The sequence below is a fragment of the Lactuca saligna genome, chromosome 1 (assembly GCF_052625555.1).
Source record: "Lactuca saligna cultivar CGN05327 chromosome 1, ASM5262555v1, whole genome shotgun sequence".
NCBI lineage: Eukaryota > Viridiplantae > Streptophyta > Magnoliopsida > Asterales > Asteraceae > Lactuca > Lactuca saligna.
This window is the reverse complement of record NC_136417.1, coordinates 34,584,165-34,606,744: the sequence shown is the minus strand read 5'-3', so window position 1 is coordinate 34,606,744 and position 22,580 is coordinate 34,584,165. Positions and strand designations below refer to the sequence as shown.

Genomic DNA, 22,580 nt, shown 5'->3' with positions numbered 1-22,580 from the left:
GTTAACGGTAGTTATAAAGAAAAACCGCAATTGTATCATGTAATGTAGCAAAAGAGTTTTAAAAGGGAAAAAATGATTTCAAAAGAGTTTTAAAAGAGACAATTTGATTTTAGACCAATCCCTTTATAGAAAGGGTAGTTACAAGGAACCCGTCAGGGGCTCTATCACCTGGACCTCGTTAGGGGTGTTGTCCTTAGACTTCGCCAGGAGGGCCTCTCCGAGACTCCATATTCTCGATTTCACATTTATCATTCTGTATGTACATCTCGTACCTTCAGTCTCGAATAATAAACTGAACTCAATCTATCTCGATAGTAAATACTTGTTACACTAAAATATATTCACAACACTAAAATTATCGACATGGTATACAACTCACAAAAGTTGATATTAAAAGTCAAATTTCCATTATAACATTTATATAATATGGGATTATATAATATATAATATCATTGATTCGCACCCATTACAAAAAAGCGACTAAAAAATTTGGTTATATAAACTCATATTGAACAACTTTTTGTATTAGATAATTTATTAAAGACTCGTATTATCATAAACACCTTAAACTTGTGAAATTTATTTTATCGGAAATATAAATCTAAAATTTACGGCTGTCAGATAAACAAATTTTAAAATATACGATTGTTTATGTTTTAAATTGTTTGTGTCACGTCTCAACGACATCCTGAAAGTAAAACCAAAATTGATTTAATCAGAACAAACTTCAAAAGTGGTGATCATTTTATTAATTTGAAAACATTAGATTAGTTTCCTACATTCCGTATTTTCAAATGATGCAATATTCTAATAAGTAGTTATGAAAAATGGTTAATATAATAAAAGATCTTACATATTTGGTTTTTTCCAGATTACACTTTAACTTTTTTTTTTCTAACAAAAACTTGCATTTTTTATTTTTTTCACATTCAACCATTATTGAATGTAAATCCCTTTCCGATTTTAGATATCTTCTTTGGGAAAACCCTATACTTCGGAAAAAAAAAAAAAAAAACTCACATTTGACAAATTCGTTCTTTTGAACCAACTCTTTCGTTTTGGCTCATAATTCTTATGTCCAAATATTGTTGATAAAATACATATCAAAATTTACTTGTATGATGCTTAAAGATTGTAGCAAATGAAGAACAAATGTCTATTATGGCTAATGTTTCTAATCAGGAAAACATGAAAACTTATATTAGATTATAAATATTGATTAATGTTTGGAAGATGTCTTTATGTTTATAGCTTTTTTAAAACAAGATAAGATACCGAGTTTACTCGGATTGTTATTCTTCATCTGTTACATTCTCCAAACATTATGCAAATATATTTTTATATACATTTTGGCCAACAGAAATTTAACACAACAGTTTTTCTTTTTCTTTCGAACAAATCAAATGTTTTATTTAAATTCTAATGCTGATAAACCATTAAAATGCTATAAACGGCAGCAAAAAAATATGAGAATTATGAGTCAAAATAAAAAAGTTGATTCAAATTGAAACAAAAATTAAGTCTAATGATATTATTGATCAAATATATTCTAAGATGGAAAATATTTGGAAATGGAAAAACATGAAGATTGAAGTTAGATTCCAAAGTGTATATATATATATATATATATATATATATATATATATATATATATATATATATATATATATATATATATATATATATATATATATATATATATATATATATATATATATATATATATATATAGGTGGGTTCAATTGAGAAAATAAAAAAAGGTTGAGGGGGAATCATTCTCAACCACTCATTTTATTCGAGTATAAAAAAACACAGTGACAAACTTGTAAATATGAGAACAACCTTCAATCTCAAATACGTATCCGTAGTTCAAACCCATTCATCGTTTGCAGGAAAGGAGACCAAGGTGAAGATTCTCCGGTGCTCGTCTTCATCTGATTAAGGGGGAGAAGCACGCAGGTGCGTCGCCCGACTCGCAAACCGAGATGGTCTCCGTGGTTTTGACTAGACCAAGAGGTGTTTGGTTTTGCTAGGAAATTGCGGTCGGAAAGAAGCCAGAAGCGAAGGTTTGGTTTTGCTAGGAGATTGGGTCGGACGTCCGCTGCCTCTCATTTGCTTCCTGCCGGCGAGAAATGAAGAGAGAGTGAGGCAAGGGAAGATGGCATCGGTGTTAGTGGGTCAACGAGCTAAGGCATAAAGGGAAACCGAGGTTCCAATCGACGTAAATAGTCTAGAAGATGGTGGCTTTTGGCTGTGGTAATCGACGGGAAGTGTTGAAGGATCTCGATGGGGTAGTTACTGCTTCAATTGGTACGGTCCTCTTCTCGTTTCTTTTATTTTGATTGTAAATCAGTTAGGTGGGTGTTTGGGTGATCGATGTTCAACGGGTGAGTAGATGGGGGAAAAGGATTTGATCAGGTTTGGTGTGTTCATCATGAACAGATGGAGAAAGGGGTTTGACTGGAAATCAACGATAACGAAGAGAGTTTGGTTTGTTTCATTTGACAGGAAAGAAAACAGATGACAATGATTTCATGGATGTTTGTTTGCTATTGTTTAATCTTGTTTGGATAGAAATGTATGGTGTGTTTGGTTGGATCATTTGACAGGAAAGTCTGTATGTTATTCATATGTGAATAACATATAAAAATTATATATATTTGTGAAAATACATTATAATATTCATATGTGAATATATTGTGTAATATTCATATGTGAATATATTGTGTAATATTCATATGTGAATATACTGTGTAATATTCATAAGTGAATATATCATCTAATATTCACAAATAAATATACTATGTAATATTCACATGTGATATACCATGTAATACTCTGTAATATTCAGATATGAAAATATTATCTAATATTCATAAGTGAATATACCATCTAATATTCACAAGTGAATATACTATGTAATATTCATAAGTGAATGCATCGTCTAATATTTAAATATGAATATACTATGTTTATTATATGCTATATTCATATATGAATGATACTTAAATTGTAAAAAAAAATTAATCATAGTTTTTATTTATAACTGAATAACGAATGTACTGTAGTAAAAACCTGATTTATTTTTGTTCACTTATGAATAACGATAGCTGAAAATATAAAAAAAATAAATTTTTTATTTTATCTTAAAACTATATCAATATGGATGTCTATTTGTAGAGAATAAAAAATCATGAATTTTGGTATATTTAAAATCATTTTTCGATAAAAATAGCTTCTTAAAAATTAAAACAAACGAAAAAACTATGTTTTTGTATATATTAAGGTAATGATTAGCATAGTTTAAGGAAACATGTTTTGTTGGAAAACACATGTCTATTTCCTTCCCATTTCTATCGGTACGACGAAGTCTTTTGCGGCAAAAATAAATGAGTGGCTGAGAATGATTCCCCCATTCTCAACATTTTTTTTTCTCAATTGAACCCTCCTCTCTCTCTCTCTCTCTCTCTCTCTCTCTCTATATATATATATATATATATATATATATATATATATATATATATATATATATATATATATATATATATATATATATATATATATCTTTACTATCTTATAAAAGAAATCTTACTATTTCTAAAAATAGATTGAATATAATAATATTATTTTTTTAAGACGTTCAAATCATTAAGTTAATAGTACAAGTAGTCATCAATAAAATAATATTAAATTTTAACCTGTGTTTTGAATCCTTATATTTCTCAACAAATTCTATCTCCTTCCCTGAATTTCGGATAATTCAAAATTTAAAATCATTAGAAAATACATGTTGATTCAAATATTCCTCCTGCATATGGCTCTTTCTTAACAGGTTTTTATTTTAATCCTTACTTGTAATTGATTTCATCATTTTTAACTTTTTATATTTTTATCTTATAAATATATTGGGTGAAGGCTTTATTATATCATGTTTGTTCCTAAAAAAGTTTTTACTATGTTTATTTAATTTGTTGGCTTTGCAGGTTCAAAGAACTCAACCAAGAGGGCCAATTAGAGCATTGTATTATCATTAGTTTGTATATTTTGGCATCTTACTTTTGCAATAAATAACGGTTAAACACAAGATTTGACATGATTAAGGTAATTTGTATATTTTTCACCTTGTTTAGTCTAAAAATGAATTTTTTTTCATCATTGGTCCTTATAATATCAAGTTTCATCACATGGACTTCCTGATTACGATGATTATTGTCATTATTATAAGGTTCTATATAGATTTTGTTCAATATTTTAAGGTTTCGAGAACCTAAATCAATATGAATCCTTGAATTACATACCATCGTTGAAAATGTTTTAATTTGTGACCAAACTTGGTTTAAAATCACAATGAACAAGTTGACACCTGAGTATTTTGACATTCTCAAAAGCCTATTTATCGACTTTTGAATCACAACACCTAATATTCTAAAGGTTTATTTTTATAAACTATTATTTATATATTTTAGCATTTTACTTATTAGGACATTAAATTAATAAAGGAATTAAGGAAAACGAAAAAAAAGAGGACGATAAACAGTACAAGTGGTTTGAGTATTATAAATGGAAGTAATAACCATTTAGGGGGTGTTTGGCAAAAAAATTTATTGCTTATTAGTTTATTAGTTTATAAGTTAATAAGTAAGTGTAGGGTAACTTATGAAAAAATAACGTATTAGAGATTCCCCACCGGAATAAGTTATTTTAATCCAAACACTTTTTTAACTTATAGTGATGTGGAACATAATAAGTTGTTTTAAAAAAAGCTTAGCCAAACACCCCCTTAATATGGTATGGTAATACTCTTGAAAAATAAATGTCATTTAATATTCATTTCTCGAAGTGAACGCAAAATGGTTTTAACTCTAAAGAGATCAAATTATTCGCCGTCTGCCGCTTTGCGCAGGTAGACGGCTAGTGTATATATATATATATATATATATATATATATATATATATATATATATATATAACCCGTAAACTTGTTAAAATTTTTAAAAAATTAATAATGCCTTTTAAAAGAATATTAAAGTTGAATTTGAAAAGAAAAGAAAAAACAATATATAATATCTTATATTAACCCTTTAAGAAAAAATAATGCACCTATAGTTTTAATATATAAAAATCACGATCTTGAGAAAATATTCAAGTAAAGTCTTGGACCCACATCACATAAAAATATTCATTCACTCAATTCAATTCACAGTTCCTATAAATGCCTTTTTCCCTTTCCCAGCGTCACCATTATTCCACTCTTCATATCTCCTTATCAGTTACCTCTAACCGTGAAGATTGAACAAGATACAAACAGCTCACATGATGAACCAACGATGGGTAGCCGCGGCGTTTACCAGCGACGCTCTAGTGGCGGAGCTTTTATTGCGTCTGAAACAATCTGCCTCATCACACGTTTCACCACCGCCGACTACATCAACAACAACCGCCACCACCACAGCGTCGTTGAATCCAGTCGGATGGGGCGATCGTAAATCTCGCTCGAAACCACCGAGCACCGCTGCCTTCTCCGTTACCAACGGGTTCGGGAAAGGACAACAGAGGAGCCCTAGCACGCCGCTGTCCTGGAGCAACGGAGGTGCTCCATCTACGAGCGACGGTTGTGATGAGTCCAGTCGCCCTTCAGATCTCTCCTCCGGAGATAGATACGTCAAGGTTTGTATCTCTTACCTAGAACTGGTTTTCCGTCGACCGGATCTATCGGACCTGGTCGTCGGCCGGTATATTGATGGATTTACGACGTATCAATCAGCAAAACATACAAACATATGCAATGGTTTATTACCATTCTGCCCTTTGTGGACTTTTATCTATTCATCTTCCATTTTCGTCCTCTTTTCAACTTTTTCGGTCGGTTGTCAGTTGACGATAACACCCCCAAATATTCATATGTGCAAACGAGGGCTTTTCAGTCATTTCATATATAAATGGGTAGATCGGATCCTGTTTGGCCAGTAGTGTATAGATTCGATTTCGCGTCTCATACTTTTTAATTTATTTTCCCAGTTACCCATTAATTTACCCGAGGGAAAGTATTTTCGAGGGTACATTGGTAAAAAAAGAACAGGGTAAATTTTTTATAAACTTCCAGCAGTGATATTTTTTTGGTGGACGAAATTACCCCTGAAGTGTTCCTGGATTTGGATCCTATACCTTGTATATACTTCGTAAAGAAGTGAAGGGTATTTTTGTCTTTTAATTTACTTACTAAATTTGGATTTTGGAAATTCGTATTCTGTTAGTGGGGCCGCTTTTACTTATGTTTCTTTTCTTGTTGGTTGGGATGTAATCAATAACAACGTGTTTCCATTTTTGTTACGGTGAGGCTTTCGGGTATCGACTTTGGATAATCCGATTTCAAATTCTTAGATTAATCAGGAAAGCTTTAAAAATTAAAAATAAATAAAATAAAAGACATAATACTAATATCCTCAAATGAAATTTGCAGGTTGAAAGTTCAACAACTCATATGGACAATAAATCAAGAAAAAGAAAGGTTTGCTTTCTATTCAAAAAATTTCTTTTTGTTGTAAAGAGTAACTTTGTATTGTGACATGGTGAGGAGCTGTAATTTGATGTTTTTTTGTTCAAATTTAATAATTGAAATGCTTCTTTGTCTCTTGTAGATTGATTTGCATAGAGTCCCCAAAAAGGAGGTTGGCCAATTTATTCAAGTGTCTAGTAAAGCTGAATCAGAAATAGAGATCCGGAAGAGGCAGTTTGTTTTGCCAGATCTAAATGAGACACCGGTGGCCTACGAAGAATTGGCTGGACTGTGAAAAACTGCTTTGTGTAAATATATATATAAAACAATGACATGTGGTTAGTGTGATGTTGAGAAATGTTGGGATGAACTCCCACCAACGGGTCAAGGCGATAAACTTAGACTGTGTTTGGCACGTATAAGCTAGCTTATGTTTCGACTTTATTGCAATATAGTGTTTGCTTAGATCATTAAAGTAGATTATAAGCTACTTTCTTAAAAATATTTGATATATTCTTATATACATTACCCTTATTATTTGGATGAGACTTGATAATTCTTTCAAATGCCTACTGAAATCATTGATAACTATTAAATATATATGCTTCTAATAAGTTAATGTCGATCAATGGATCAATGGTTCGTTTTATATATAGACTGAAGTACATGGTTATGTGGAATGAAAAACAATGTCTAAATTAAACACCTTAAGCGCTGATTATGAGATTGTTCATCGAAGTTATTAGAAACTATCAATTTTGTCACGAATTTCAAAACATGTTAAATTAGACCATCGACGCGTAATTTTGGTTTCATTTATTGATTGTCACATGTGATAGTAGGTTACGTAAGTAATGCCATGTAAACAATTTTGGATCCAACTCTATGTGACATGTTATGTAGGCAAATTTTGATCCAACTCTATCTAAATGGCCTTACATGGCATCAATATGGAATTTAAATACATATATTTTACTTATTTTAAGTTTAATTTAACATCGGTGTGGAATTTAAATCCGATCAATATCAACCTATATATAGGTTGTTATGTATAAAGATATGATATGATATGAATCAAACCAATCAAAATAATATGTGTGGACGTGTACTCCTAGTAAACTCACATGAACATGTTTTTCAATCACCACCTATTGATTTCAAATATGTGTTACTAAAAGACCAAATACACTTACAAGGTAACACCATAACTTAGGTTAAATAACCTTTTTCCTAACATATACTCATAATATAAGGGCCAATGAAGGTGATATGAAGCGAAAAAAACGCAAGAGTTATGAAAAAGTGACATATGTGGGACATGAGAACACAACCTGTGTGTTTGAAGCCTTTATAAAGCACACGGTCCATGTACACCTTGCACACAACCCAAAAGTTGCAAGTTTTCCTATTATACCATTGTACTTTTCCTAGATGTGTTAGGTCCTTTTTATATCAACTTATACCAACTTTTGTGGACTAATTACATTATTACAATGATGAATTAACTTCATCGTTCCCCACACATAACCTATTAAGTACATTAAATCAGGTCTCAAAGTCTTTATGTTATCCAAAACTCCAACTAAAAGGGTTATGGTCTTATGGACCTCTTTTACACGTATATCCATAAGTGGTAAAGTAATTAATCCAATTCAACTAATAATCATTTTGTTAGGGCCATGATCCTTACAATATTTAGGATCCTCAAGTATCCACGATCCTCAGCTACCTCAAGATACCGTTATTATTTTTATTAATATTTATAATGGTTATATATTGTCTATAACTAACACGTGTGCAGAAGTAGTCAAAGAAATACCAATTTTTAACGAAGAATCATCTCAACTATGCTAAAGACCCGAAATACTTGGTCAAATAACGTTCATAAAGCTGGTCATAGAGAATCCCAGAAATATCGGACATCTTGTTGGCTAGTTTAGATTATAAATTGACATTTGTAATCTGCACATGATACACTGTTTTTTAGTCTAAGAACTCATTGTAATCTTTAGTTTATATCAATAAAATCATCAAGGCGGGTGATCATTATCACCTCCCAATGTTTTATGTCGGAGATCCTAGCAAGGATCAAAGACTTTCCTTGTAAACCATTGTGTCACTTTCTTTTTACCATTTGCTATTACACAATTTGAACATCACAGTCTCTCATTCAATTTGGTTGAATAATACTTGTGTAATTTTTGACCAAAACAATCTAGCGCCCACCCTGGGGCCGTGGTGTTCAAAATCCTCGAAAAAATCATGTCTACACAAACCGATCCTCTCTTCGTCCTCTGATCCTTCCATTCCAACCAAAAACCTACAAACTCCTTTGAGTGGGCCCCCTACTCAGAGGAAAACGCATGATACTTCCAGGAAAAGCACCCCCTCAATCGCTAATCTAGGAAGTTTGGGATCCTCAGGGCTCGGGAATCCAACTACCTCAGTCACTAGTGCGGAACTTTTCGCTGTGATGAGGAAAATGACGCAATAGGTGACCCAACAATAGGAGGAGAATAGAGCACTATTCAAAGAAGTGGAGAGGATGAAGGCAGAATTTTAGAAATCCCAGGAAACAACGCCCACAGTTGTGCAACCAAGGATCCTGGACTTCAATAATGCAGGATCCTCAGAAAATCGCCAGAAGAACACAATTCCTACCACTGTAGCATCACCCTGGGGGGGGGGGGGGTAATTATAGACAACCGAGCGTTCATGATCAATGATCTCAATAAGCCTTTCAACACTCCTAGAAACCTTGATTCTAGTAACTTCTTGAACAACAATACTATTAATGCTAATTATACTAACGCTGATGCAGGAATAAACCCAAACATGGTCAAGGAACTTCAACAATTAAGAAAAGTGATCTCTAGTGTACCCGAAGTGGTCCAACCAGTACCAGAAGCATCACCTATTAGCCACAGGATCTCGAGATTTGCTCCTGTGATAGCCGATACCAAAGCTCCTAAGCGCTTCCAAACTCCCAGCATGAAGCTATACGATGGAACTACAGATCCTGAAGAGCATATAGCCCAATACAAAGAAAGGATGGAGATCATTCACATCCCAAGGCACTTGAAGGAAGCTTGCCTATGCAAAGGCTTTGGTTCGACCCTTAAAGGATCAACCCTCAAATAGCTGTTAAACGTTCCGCATACTCTATTACTTCATTTGCACACTTAGTCAATATCTTTAATAACCATTTTTCTTGCAGCATAACCTTCAAGAAGATCACTAGTGATCTCTACTGGGTGGTTCAGAATCCTAAGGAAAAACTTAAGGACTTTGTTAACAGGTTTGGCAGGGAAGCCGAGTATCCTTAACATCGACATGGCCACCGTTGTAGAAGCCTTTAAAATAGGACTAAGAAAAGATTCACCCTTCTATGAAGACCGTATGATGACCCCATGCAAAAGATTGGATGAATTCAGTGTTGGATTAATGTCTAAGTTCATAACTATATTTGGTATGTACTTGACCCGACCCGGCATGGTCCATTTGGGTTGCACTTCACCAACACAATTTATATGGATAGTCTTTTGAGAATAGTATATTTATGATTAATATTAATATATTATAATTTCTAATATATTAATATGGAATCATATTATTTAATTAGTATTGATCAAAAATTAATTAAGTGATCAAAATGAACTAATTAAATATGGACTCTTATATATACGGAATGGGTCAAGTTCATTTAGGTTGGACTAAGCTCTCATGGATAGTCCATGGAGTGTTTAACCCATGGATCATATGAAATGAAAGGTCATGGGTTTAACCCTAGTCTCCATACTATATAAAGATGTCATTGGTTGGTGAAATTGGCACTAGTGTGGTACACTATGAAGGGCTAGCCAATTTCACTAGAGAGAACCAAGTATCCATATTCTCTAAAAGTCTTCCAAGGTGTTTTGGTGATTTGTGATTCCACTTGAGGCTTCCACACTATTGGGGTTAAGCTCTTAAAGCTTGAAGACATCAAGCTAAATCAAAAGGTATGCCATCTAACTAGTACTTTGTAGTATAAGAACTTCATAATATGCTAGTTAGGATTAAAGCTTTGGAAAGTTCTTATTTGCATGTATAATAGAGAAAACATAGATCCAAGGTTTATAGGGTTGCATGTACACCATAGGAGTGTTAGAATGCTCAAAGCCCAACAGTGGTATCAGAGCCATGAGTTGTTTTTTTTTTGTTATATTGATGCAAATATTTTATTTTCAAAGTTGAAATTTTTTTTTGACGTTTGTCAAATTTTAAGATAATTACTTGTTTTTGTGAAAAACTAATTATTTGTAAAATTTGAATCATTTGCTATATGAGTTAAATTAGGTCAAATTTAGTAAAAGATAAAATGATATGATTATTTTATCAGTTTTAAAAGTTTAATCTAAAGAGTTTTTTTGAAACCTCCATAAATTATGGATATCAAAAGGTTTAAAAAAAATTGATTCAAAGCTTTTTTATGGAGTTACAAAAATTGGTGTTAATGATTTAAACAATTCCATAACTTGTTCTTAAGTTATGGAACATGAAAAGTTTCATCATTAAACAAACATTAAACTCCATAAGTTATGGAATCCAAAAGTTTTTTTTGAATTATTTTGATCTTATGAGTTGATTTAGATTAATAGAAAATTATGTGATAATATGTTTTCAATCCATTTTAATCTAAGATTTGATTCTAAAATGTGTTTTGTAATTTGTCCTCAAGTTACTTGAAAAGTCACATTTAAGATTCTTAAGACTCATAAAAGTTGTAATAGGTTACAAAATGAAGAGTCTTGTCCTCATTAAGTTATGGAGGTTCAAGAGTTTGTTCATTAAATAAAAAAAATGTAACCTTAATTAATTCCATAAGTTATAAAATAAAGAAAAGTTAATTCTTTTATTAGTTTAAAGTCTTCCATAACTTGTCCTCAAGTTATGGAACTTGAAGAGTTTTTGGATTAAAACTACTTTAAACACATAAGTTATGGAATTAATTAGTTTTAAATAATTTCAAAACTTGCCCTCAAGTTTTGGAATTTGAAAAAGTGTTCTCTTATGAATACTTTAATTCCAAGTTAGCCCTTAGAATTTTAAAAGTTAAAATTTAACCCTTATACTTTATAATATTATAAGATAATAATATTTATATATATATATATATATATATATATATATATATATATATATATATATATATATATATATACTAGCAGCGTACCCGCGCAAAGAGGCGGGGTGTGTAAATTCTTTCGGTGATATGTTTCCTCTACAAAAATGTTATGTTACAAAAGAAAGTACATGTCGAAAACAAAATAATCAAACTATGGTGTTATTTGGGAGATGAAGTCATTTTTTGTTCCTAGACGGTGGGCTTTATAGCAGATGAGGGAACAAAGAGGTATATGCGATTGGAGGGATATTTGAATCAACATGCTAAATTTAAGGATATCTAAAAGGGTTCAAAATTTGAATGAATCCGGGATTTGAGGGAACAATATCAAATTGCTGAGAAATATAAGGAGATTTGATGATAAATATTTGAATTCAAAATGTGGTTAAGATTTAATATTATTTTATTAATGTTTACTTGTACTATCAGCTTCATTATTTGGACGTCTTAAAAAAATATTATTATTATAATCAATCTATTTTTAGAAATAGTTAGATTTCTTTTATAAGATAGTAAAGATATATATATATATATATATACATATATATATATATATATATATATATATATATATATATATATATATATGTATAAGAGTAAAGTCAGTCTTACCGTTAGTAGGCCTCATTCACGAAGCCGGTCTATAAGGAGGGTATAAGGTTACTGCCTATAAAATGGTAGTTTAATGAGTGTCCACTCTCACCCACTGCTTCCTTGACCGGTGGAAGGTCGTTAGCCGAACGAGTTTGACAGGACTATAATTCTCCCTTGATTAAAAGTATTAATGATAAATACTAAGTAACTAAACTCTTAATAATACCCAATTTTAGTTACTTAGGAAAATGTGAATAAGGTGCTAATCCATGAAATTACACTTTGCAATTTGTTTAAGTCGGTTAGTGGAGCGTGTGTGGTTAACCGGCACACTAACTCGTATTTAACAAGGTAGGCAAAGGGTAACTTAATGTTTATCATAGTATCGATGGAGCGTGTGTGGTTAACCGGCACATCGATTGAGGGGTAAACACTTAAGGGTACCAAGTAATTTGCATGGTTACTTCACACCTTGTTTTGTGATCCTCGGCATCCCAGTCACAAAACCTGAAGGGCACACTCAAGATTGAAACATGCCATTGAACAGTTCAATGAATCTCAAAAGACCTAGGAGTTTCAAATCCAATTAAAACCTAATCATACATTTCGTTTATCTTGGTGGAAATTGGTGAATCGTCATTCACCTACCTTCAAATATTTTATAGCTTGGATTATGACATCCCTCTTCTAAGTTATAAAATAGTTTGTTGGGTCCTAGCCTTAATATTTCATATTGGGTGTCATATTAAGGGTATCTTAGTGCATTCTTATGACTAAGAAGAGGAATCTTGAATTGTTGAAATGGTTAAGTCAAGAAGATGAGTCATACTTTGTTCCAATATAAGTCTTAGAGTCATACTCCAAGATTGTAATTTGAGTGACATGTCTTAAATAAGGTTTAAAACGCTTGCCAAATGTAAGAGTAAAAGTTTCCTACTCTTGTACATTTGAAATTGGTAAGTTGTGATGTTTTGGATAAAACAAATACCAACTAAGGCTAATTGTGTGAAGTGTTTGTCTTGATTAGAATCCGCACTATCTCTTGGATGTTTGACAAGGGAGTCTTATAGGTCAAGAGGACAGTGAGAGTCTTAAAGGTCTTGAAAGTCTCAAGAACTAATCAAGAATAAAACCTGAAGTTCTTCACTAGCACACGACTTGAGGTTTATAACCTATCATGTTGACATATTCTGTGCCCATTCCAGTTAAAGTTGGCTTTGCATATGAGTTCTTAGAGTTCTCAATTGGTTGCGCAACAACTTGGAAGCAATGTCAGGCTCTTGCTGCCAGGTGGCAAGAAGATAAGATTGCACAAGTTCAATCCATATGAGTTAGGATTTGTCACTAACCTAGTATTGTGATTATGGTTTTGACAAATTCACGTGGATAAGACCACTTACACCATAAAATCTAAGTTTCATAAGGTTTCTCTTCGATTCATAAAAATGATGGTAAGGAAACTCTTTCACTAAGTAGATTTTAAGTAGATAGCAATTGTGATATTTGCAGTTCTCAAAGTCGTTAGTGGAGTGTGCGTGGTTAATCGGCACACTAACATTAACTTATGAGAAATGGCAAAAGGTATAAACAATTTAGACTATGATTACGGCATCCATTTTCATAGTTCTGAAATTGTTTAGACACACTTGTGAGCTATCTAAGAGAGGTGTATGATTTTGATAAAGTCTTATCAAGGCAATCTAGTATCAGAAATCTGAACTTTGGTAAGAAAGTCAATAAAGTATTGATTTCTAGAATCCAGTTGATTTCTGGGTACATGCCAAAGCTAGTGGGAGCATAAGTGTTATGCTAATAATCATCATGTTAGTGGGAGTATGATAATTATGATAAAGGCCGTTGTAGCGGGCGAGGCCCGAGGTAGGGGGCGAGGCCCAAGATAGGGGGTGTGGCCCAGTATGTGCAGTATGTGGTTATGCATGGTATGTGGTAGAGTGGGGAACTCACTAAGCTTCGTGCTTACAGTTTTCAGTTTTGGTTTCAGGTACTTCCGGTAGCGGAGGAAAGAGCTCGGGGTGATCGCATGGCACACACCATAGATTAGACAGCCTGGGAATGTTTACTCTGATAACGAACATATGTTTTGAAAACTTATACTAATATTATGTTTTGGAATGATGATGTTACTTTAAGTAATGATTTATTAAAGAAATTTTTGGTCGTTACACAACGCCTCTCGACTAATACTGATGTGCTGACTAAAGGCTAAAGATACAAAATACCGACTCGCACCCGAGTCAAATAACACCAAGGCAGGTACAGAATTCACAAGAAAAGTACCTACGCATATCATAATATAAGCATAATATCTCAACATAAAAAAAGATACATGAAAGTATACATACCAGCCACAACGTCGGGTGCTGCGCGAACCTCTTCCGCGGCCAACTGGAAGGCTCTCCCTCGTGCCTTCGGTGCCTCGGGCTTCACCGGCCGGTTCTCTGTAACTCTGATAGCAGTAGGGGTAGATCCTGAGATGCTCCCTGGGCCGACCCTCGTAACTGCGAACACTCTGCCTTTCGGTGTCCGGTCTGGTTGTAGTGGAAACATACTACAAACCCCTTGGGGCAATCCTTGACCATATGCCCCTCCTTGCCACATTTGTAGCAAGACCCTGCTCTACACACCCCGTCATGACTCTTGCCGCACTTGTCACAAGTGCGACCGTTCTGGTTCCCTGTCCTCGAATCGGCGGGCTTGGCCCGTTTGGCTGCTGGCTGCCGGCTCCTGGAACATCCTGGTAATCACTGTAACAAACTCAATACCCTGCTTGAGAGTCAAAAACTCCTGGGCCAAATGCTCCCTCTCCACCTGGGGACATACTCCTCTTGAAACATAGCGGTGAAACTCTCCCAGGTCACTACAGCATGCTCAGCAGACAAATAGTGCACCGTCACAAACTTCCACCAGTCCTTTCGCTCCCAATTGAAGCTGGTTCAGTGCGAACTGAACCTTCAAATGCTCTGGATAAGAGCATCTGAAGAAACACCCCTCAATGTTCGAAATCCACCTCATCGCCGCAATCAGATCTTGCATCCCATCAAACTCTGGTGCTTTTGTGTTGTTGAACTCCCGAAACAGCAACGCATCACCACCCTGCGGTCTAGTTGCAGCTACCGCTGCAGTGGCCGCAACAACAATAGCATCAAAAAGAGTAGCATATCTCTCATCAAAAGTCGCTATCAGCGTGGTCTTGATAGACCCAAACATCTCTGGTATCTCTGCCTTGATGGCCGCAACCACCTCCTCGTGAATGATCCTACGAATATCCTCATCACTAGCACCGCTGCTCTCTGGTGTAAGGCGTATCCTAACCATGGCATCTCTAAAATACAACATAAGAAAATATCAGGGACTCGCTCAAGTATACTCGCACCCGATAACTCTACCCTACTTGATCTCTGATGCTCCAAGGATTCTTATTTGGATTGTGCACCGCTCTGGTGTCTGCAGTAGTACGTGCCCAATACTAGTGTCCACACCGCATCAATATACACCCCAATTCCTCCTCCTAGGATCCGAATTACCAAGTACTCTACTCTCACTAAGCATAGTCTACTCTCCAGTAGATCTCTCATAAGCCTCTCGCTGCTATCTACTTCCTGTCAAGCATCTCCTAGCAGCAACCCCTAGGCTAAGGCATCACAAATCAAGCCACCCTAGTCCTAATAGAATACCTAGTCTGCTCTAGCATGCAAAACATATCATAACGCCTCATAAACATATAACATAAGGGTATTTTGGGAAATCACTGTTCGGGGACTGGCTGATCGTACACACGGCTCTGCTCTGTTCTTTTCAATTCATTTTACTCTTTTAGAAAACTTTGTTTCACTTTTTGAAAAATATCTCTCAAATCCTCAGTTTGAGTTCAGATACGCCCGAAGGTGTACCCGAATCCCTCAAACCAAGGCTCTGATACTAACTTGTAACACCGTAAAATTTCAAACAAATTTTCACATTTTTAAAATCATTCAATTCACAATATTATAAGACACATTGTTTCATATATCCAAACATGAGTCAAAAACCCCAAGATCATATCATATAAATAAAACTCCATGTGTGTGTATTGATCATGCCGGCGCCTTCCCGCGATCCTCACTAGTACCTGAAACACATAACACAAAACACTGTGAGCATGAAGCTTAGTAAGCTCCCCCAAAATACCACACATAGCACATACTAGCCACTCGAGGCTAAATCTTTGTGGGCCCTTGGGCCCTAACTCTGTGAACCTTCCGGTTCTAACTATGATATACCCTGATATACATACGACATAAATCACATAGAAATAATGCAGTGCAACACATCAGATAAATAGCATACAATAACTCTATCACATAACTCTAATTACCACTCAAGGTAAAATACAGTGAGAAGACTCACCTCGGATGTCTCGGTAATATCTCGCTCGCGTAACACTGATCTAGCCTCTGCCTAAACACATAAACGATCATCTCAATTAATAATGGCTCTCCAGGCTAGATTAAATCCCCACACATCCTCTAAGAAGGCTAAAAGGCCATTTTACCCTTCCAACAGTACACAAGTCCAATCGTTGACCAGACCCTAAAAGTCAACGGTCAACCGTTTGACCAGACTCGCCGAGTGCACAATTGTGACTCCGTGAGTTCATTCATGAACTCAAGTCCTCAAAATCCCCAATGACTCAACGAGTCACCTCTCCAACTCAGCGAGTCACCAACTGTGTGATTCATGGGGAAAAACCCATCCTACTCGTCGAGTCTGTTCTTGGACTCGGCGAGTTCATGCCATGCCCAAACTCAAATGACCTCCTGAGGTCAGATCCGTTCCTCTAACCCATAGATTTGGCCTCCTTAAGCAATATAAACACGTAAAGTCTCGATCTTGACGCCCATGCAAAGACCTAATGGCTCTATTTGAAGAAATGGCCTCAATATGTCACTGTAAGCTCATAACTCCCAATGACACCCATAAAGATCAAGGAGATAAGGTCTCTGGACCTCTTTGGATCCAAATTCAAGGTCTCAACACAAGAAGGGACCAATTGCTCCACAATTCATACTCTAAAGGGGCTAGAAACCCTAACTCTCAAAGATAAACACCAAAACTGAAGAAGGATCGAATATGTACCTCAATATGAAGTCCTTAGGCTCTGAAATCCACTGAATAGCACCCTTTTCAGTTCCCTCTTGCCTTGGTCACCTTCTTTTTACACAAGAATCCAAAATAGCCTATTCTTCCTCACAAACACTCTAGATCTCTTAGGGTTTCACTCAGGGGTTTGGTAGCCGCAAATGGTGGCTATAAGCCCCTTTAAATAGGTCCCAAACCCCGAGAATTAGGGCTTCATTAAACAGTGCGGACTCGCCGAGTCCGATCATTAACCCGGATAGAATTCGCGATCCTACTCGGTGAGTCTAAGCGTCAACTCGTCGAGTCCCTCAAAATTCTTCAAAATGAATGAATAAAAAATGTACCTGGAATCCGGATGTTACACTAATGCTCTGATACCAACTGTGACATCCTCATTTTTACGGCCATAAAAGACCGATTTGTTTATGCTTTGTTTTTAAAATCAGAGTAATCGTTTAAATAAAACTAAGGCGAAATTTGTTCCCAAAACAGAATATGATAAGAAATGTATTTTCATTATATAACAAAATTTCGGGATGTCATGTTTCGATACAGACACATAAGCATAAACAGAACTTACATTTATTTACACTAATGATTTACGTCTCCTTTAATCTCTCGGTGAAATATGTCTTCGTAATAATACCTGTGATACAAAGAAAACTGAGTGGGTCAGGCTTGGAAGCTTGGTGAGCCTATAAGGTTTTCAACCCACAATAATATAATTATTGTATTCAACCATCAAACAATCAACCCAATTTAACCATTCCCATTATCTTCTTTATTTCTTAGGATTTTACCCTCAGAATTCAACTACCCACCATTCATTCATTCCTAAGGATTGACCTAAGGAATTGACACAAAATCTATTGCTAGATAAGGCGCATCTACCAACATCATCCTTTAAGCGCCTCTGCCAGGATTACGTCATACACTATGAGGCGCGACTACCAGGTTTATGACATTCTATTTTGGGCGCATCTGCCGACATTATCTTATAAACGCATCTGCCATGATTATCCTATAAGCGCATCTGCTAGTATTATGAGATTCTCTACTTGGTACATCTACCAATATTATTCTTTAAGCATCTTACATACCTCATCATTTACCTCATCATTTTATCACATACCAACTATCTCATCTACCCATGTTCTACCCAACGTATTAGTAGATATAAAATACATATACGGTTTAACTCATTTAAAAACCATATAAAACTTCCATTCCATACTTATCTCAAATAAACAATAGTATATAAACACATAACACCCATTTCAAAGCAAACACTTCATATTTATGTGTTAGAAGAAAGTAATCACACACTCACTTGATCAGAAGATGATCGGATAGCACTGCGGCTTGTAGAACTACTATTCTTCAGTAGATCTGGAAGATCTTCACAAAAACCGGGCTCCTCGCGGGCAGAGCTTCAGCTCGGAAATTTTACTTATCGGGATCTTCGGGGCTTTGGGACTTGCTCGAGGTTCGAGATTAATATCGGGGCTTCGGGATATTTCTTGCACGAAAAACGAGGTAAAACAGGAGGGAGAGGAGAGGAGAGGAATTGAGCAAGGAACTCGGCTGCCCTCACACGCTTTATATAGGGGCTGACTCTTCGAATTACGCTGGGCGTAGCCCGGTGACTCCCCCCCCCCCTTGGATAATATCCGAATTTATATTTAAATTAAATACTTTAATTATTTAATAAACTTTAAATATTCATATCTTCGTCATACGAGCTCCGCTTTCGACGTTCTTTATACCCCGCGTAGGCGAGATTACGATCTACAACTTTCATTTAGACTCCTTTGGCTAATTTTGACTTTATTTTTATTATATTATTTTAGTAGGCCGGGATAAGAAAACTCCGTTATAAATTCATAACTTCTTCATCCGTCGTCCGTTTTCGTCTGTCCTTTTACCGTTGCACTACTATCAACAAGATCTTCGATTCTCGTTTAGATTGTTTCGGCTAAAAACCACTCGATCTCAAATCGAGTATTTGAGCTGCATATCGCTAAGTCAAAACTTAGAAAAATCATAACTTCCTCATACGAAGTCAGATTCAGACGTTCTTTTTATGCACGCTCATGGTTTAACGAACTCTACGACTTTAGTTTAGATCGCTAAGACTAAATATCACTCTAACGTAAATTCACTTTTTACGTCATTTAGCGTCGTGCCGGTTCTGTCGCGAAACTTCGATAAATAATAACTTCTTCGTTATAACTCGGATTTTAGCGTTCTTTATATGTACGGAATCCTTGTAACATATACCAAAACTTAGTTAAGATTATTCCTTCAAAATAATCTTCCATCAAAAAATCATTTTTAATGCTTAACGTCTCTAAATTGACTAGCCTTGATCTACGGGCGTTACATCTTGATGTTGTCGGGGTGTATAAAATACATGAGACTCTTCCATGAGAAGATCCCGTATACCATTTTGTGACATTGTAGAATGTAAATATGACTTTACAACTTCATTTTTGATCTATATCAACACCCGATTATCCACATCAATACCACCATTGTTTTGATCCTAAAAAGATACTTGTAACTTTTTTCGATAAACCTAACATGAGCCCCACTTTAAGACTTTTTTTTAATTCTTGTGTGTGTAATGTTTTCCACAACCCATAAGGTGCTTATGAGTCAATTTCTAAAAGTTATATATATATATATGATATAATATTTACAACAATATGAACATCATAACACATTGTCATAATTAACTATGCAGATTCAATTATAGAAAAAATTAGAGAAATCACTAAAAACAAAAATCAGATTTCATAATGCACTAATGTGAAGCCCGTAATTCAGTCATCAAAGTACATGTGTTAGTGTATTATGTTTCGTTAAAAAATGAGAGGCCATCAAATCTGGAAATCAGGAATAGTGGAATACTAGTTTAATTTCAGTCGACAATTAAAAACAAGAGCGATAGTGCAATCAGAATTGAGAGGCGGCGTCTAGTTGAATCAAAAACCAATAAACAATAATCATCGCTTGAGTTTTGCGGTCACCACAAATTTATAAATTTTGAACCGGAAGAAAATGTAAGTTTGTAATTATCGCAAATCTACATTAGCACATTATCAGCCCAAATAGAATTTTTAATTTTAAATCTAATGTTTTAAACATACATATAACCACACAGTCAGAAAAAAAAGTTCGGTTTTATTTTCAAAAAAAGAGAAAACCCGATCGGGTGTGCAGCTCTAGTCCTCTACCTTTATTTACAGCTTACAAGTTAAAATTACATTTATTCAAAGGCCAACATAAGTGGGTTTTCATTTTAGAAGGTCTGGCCTATTTAGATGTTACAAGCCCATCTTGATATTTGGTCATACGTATATATACACTTCTCTCGGTAGGGTTTGGTTTCTTGTGATCCCAAAACCCTAAGTTTTCAACAGCAGGCCGTCGGCGTTCTAGCAAGCGAGAGGGACAGGATGAAGACGATCTTATCATCAGAGACGATGGACATCCCTGACGGCATCGAGATCAAAATAAAGGCCAAGATCATTGAAGTGAAAGGACCACGAGGAACCCTAACTCGCAATTTCAAGCATCTCAATCTCGATTTCATGCTCATTACTGATGAGGAGACCGGGAAAAAGAAGCTGAAGGTTGATGCGTGGTTCGGATCTCGCAAGACCACAGCCGCCATCCGTACTGCACTCAGTCACGTCAGCAACCTAATCACCGGTGTTACTCAGGGGTTCCGTTACAAGATGCGATTTGTGTACGCTCACTTTCCAATCAACGCTAGCATTAGCAACTCCAACTCTGCGATTGAAATCCGTAACTTTCTTGGTGAAAAGAAGGTGTGTATTTCATTCCATATATTCGTTAACATGTTTATTCTCTTTTGACATAACATATTATTTGTAGCTATGATCATCTTCTGCATATTCATAGATTTTATCTGCTTCACTATGTTAACTAGCTTGTATATTCAACCTTAACAGTTCAATTTGGTTTCAGATGCATTTTCTTTCGTTTATTGTGAACTATTGTTTATTTCCTTTATCTTGCAGTTTGCGCTATAATGTTTTCAATATCGCTTTATCTTTTTGTATCATATGCGTTCATCAGCATAATCGATCATGCTCTGGTTTTCTTCCAACATGGTGTTTACGTCTTCTTTTTACTTAATTTATATCTTATACCCTAGAGTTTTTCTTGCCAACAAACAGGTGAGGAAGGTTGATATGCTTGATGGAGTTACTGTGGTCAGATCCGAGAAGGTTAAGGATGAGTTGATACTTGATGGAAATGACATTGAACTTGTTTCTCGATCATGTGCTCTAATTAACCAGGTATTCTTTCACACATAACGGTTTCTGTATCAAATTATCAATGTTATCAGTTTTATTTTTATCTATGATGGTTTGGTGATTGTGATTTTGTTGTATATGCAGAAATGTCATGTGAAGAACAAGGATATCAGAAAGTTTCTTGATGGTATTTATGTTAGTGACAAGGGAAAGATAGAGGAGGGTGATAATTGAGTTTGTTTTGTTATCTGCACTATTTTCATTCAGAGTGTTATCTTTTTTCTTTAGCCATATTTTGAACATTTTTGTCAGACTCTTGTTACCATTGAGTTCTGAAGTTTTCTTGAACCTTAATTACTATTGTACTGTCCTTTTGGTCTTGTTTATGCATCAAGTATATCAAAACCCGACCTTTTTTTGTTTTTTGTTTGTTCAATATGATTGGATTTCATTTTCTTTACTGATAAAGGGGGTTGAAATCAGGAGAAGCCAATTTGAAATGTTTATGATACTGAACAAATTTTGTCATAAATGAGTTCTTGTTTGATTAGCCAGATATACTAGCATGAGTAGTTTAAAGTTAAACATCTGAATTTGGTGGTTTTGTTTAGAAGTTCAATAGTTAAAAATCATTTTGTAAATAAAGCAAATTTGAAGTTAAAACTTCTGGGTTTAAGCTGGTATGTATTATCATATGATTTAAGAGGGGAATCCAATTTGTTTACAAAGTTGGATATTTGTTTTTGCTCTTTTAAGCTACAGATAATTAGTCTAAATATCAAATAAGTAAAAAGAAAACGAAAATAATAAAGTGACGTTAAAAACATTCATGATATGTTGAAGTGCAAGCAATTTGGGTAACCGATACAAGGTAATTGCTTTTGTTGTTTTTTCC

The 22,580-nt window shown here is 34.8% G+C and overlaps 2 protein-coding genes across 2 annotated transcripts; both read left to right on the top strand.

Moving 5' to 3' along the window:
• Positions 1 to 5,215: 5,215 nt before the first annotated feature.
• LOC145032424 (uncharacterized) lies at positions 5,216 to 7,062 on the top strand. The gene is made up of 3 exons (XM_078981234.1): positions 5,216 to 5,667; positions 6,461 to 6,508; positions 6,639 to 7,062. The coding sequence occupies exons 1-3, from the start codon at positions 5,314 to 5,316 to the stop codon at positions 6,789 to 6,791; spliced, it is 555 nt and encodes a 184-aa protein (XP_078837360.1). The 5' UTR covers positions 5,216 to 5,313; the 3' UTR covers positions 6,792 to 7,062.
• A 13,709-nt stretch (positions 7,063 to 20,771) lies between these two features.
• On the top strand, positions 20,772 to 22,107 carry LOC145032415 (large ribosomal subunit protein uL6-like). Its single transcript, XM_078981223.1, has 3 exons — positions 20,772 to 21,232; positions 21,605 to 21,727; positions 21,830 to 22,107. Exons 1-3 carry the CDS (start codon positions 20,858 to 20,860, stop codon positions 21,917 to 21,919), a joined length of 588 nt encoding a protein of 195 aa, XP_078837349.1. The 5' UTR covers positions 20,772 to 20,857; the 3' UTR covers positions 21,920 to 22,107.
• Positions 22,108 to 22,580: the final 473 nt, after the last annotated feature.

Bases quoted from the DNA above. Each gene is read 5' to 3' on its own strand.
- LOC145032424 (XM_078981234.1), top strand. From the start codon at position 5,314: ATGATGAACCAACGATGGGTAGCCGCGGCGTTTACCAGCGACGCTCTA. The intron at 5,668-6,460 runs GTTTGTATCTCT...TGAAATTTGCAG, and splicing joins CCGGAGATAGATACGTCAAG to GTTGAAAGTTCAACAACTCA. The intron at 6,509-6,638 runs GTTTGCTTTCTA...TGTCTCTTGTAG, and splicing joins ATAAATCAAGAAAAAGAAAG to ATTGATTTGCATAGAGTCCC.
- LOC145032415 (XM_078981223.1), top strand. From the start codon at position 20,858: ATGAAGACGATCTTATCATCAGAGACGATGGACATCCCTGACGGCATC. The intron at 21,233-21,604 runs GTGTGTATTTCA...GCCAACAAACAG, and splicing joins ACTTTCTTGGTGAAAAGAAG to GTGAGGAAGGTTGATATGCT. The intron at 21,728-21,829 runs GTATTCTTTCAC...TTGTATATGCAG, and splicing joins CATGTGCTCTAATTAACCAG to AAATGTCATGTGAAGAACAA.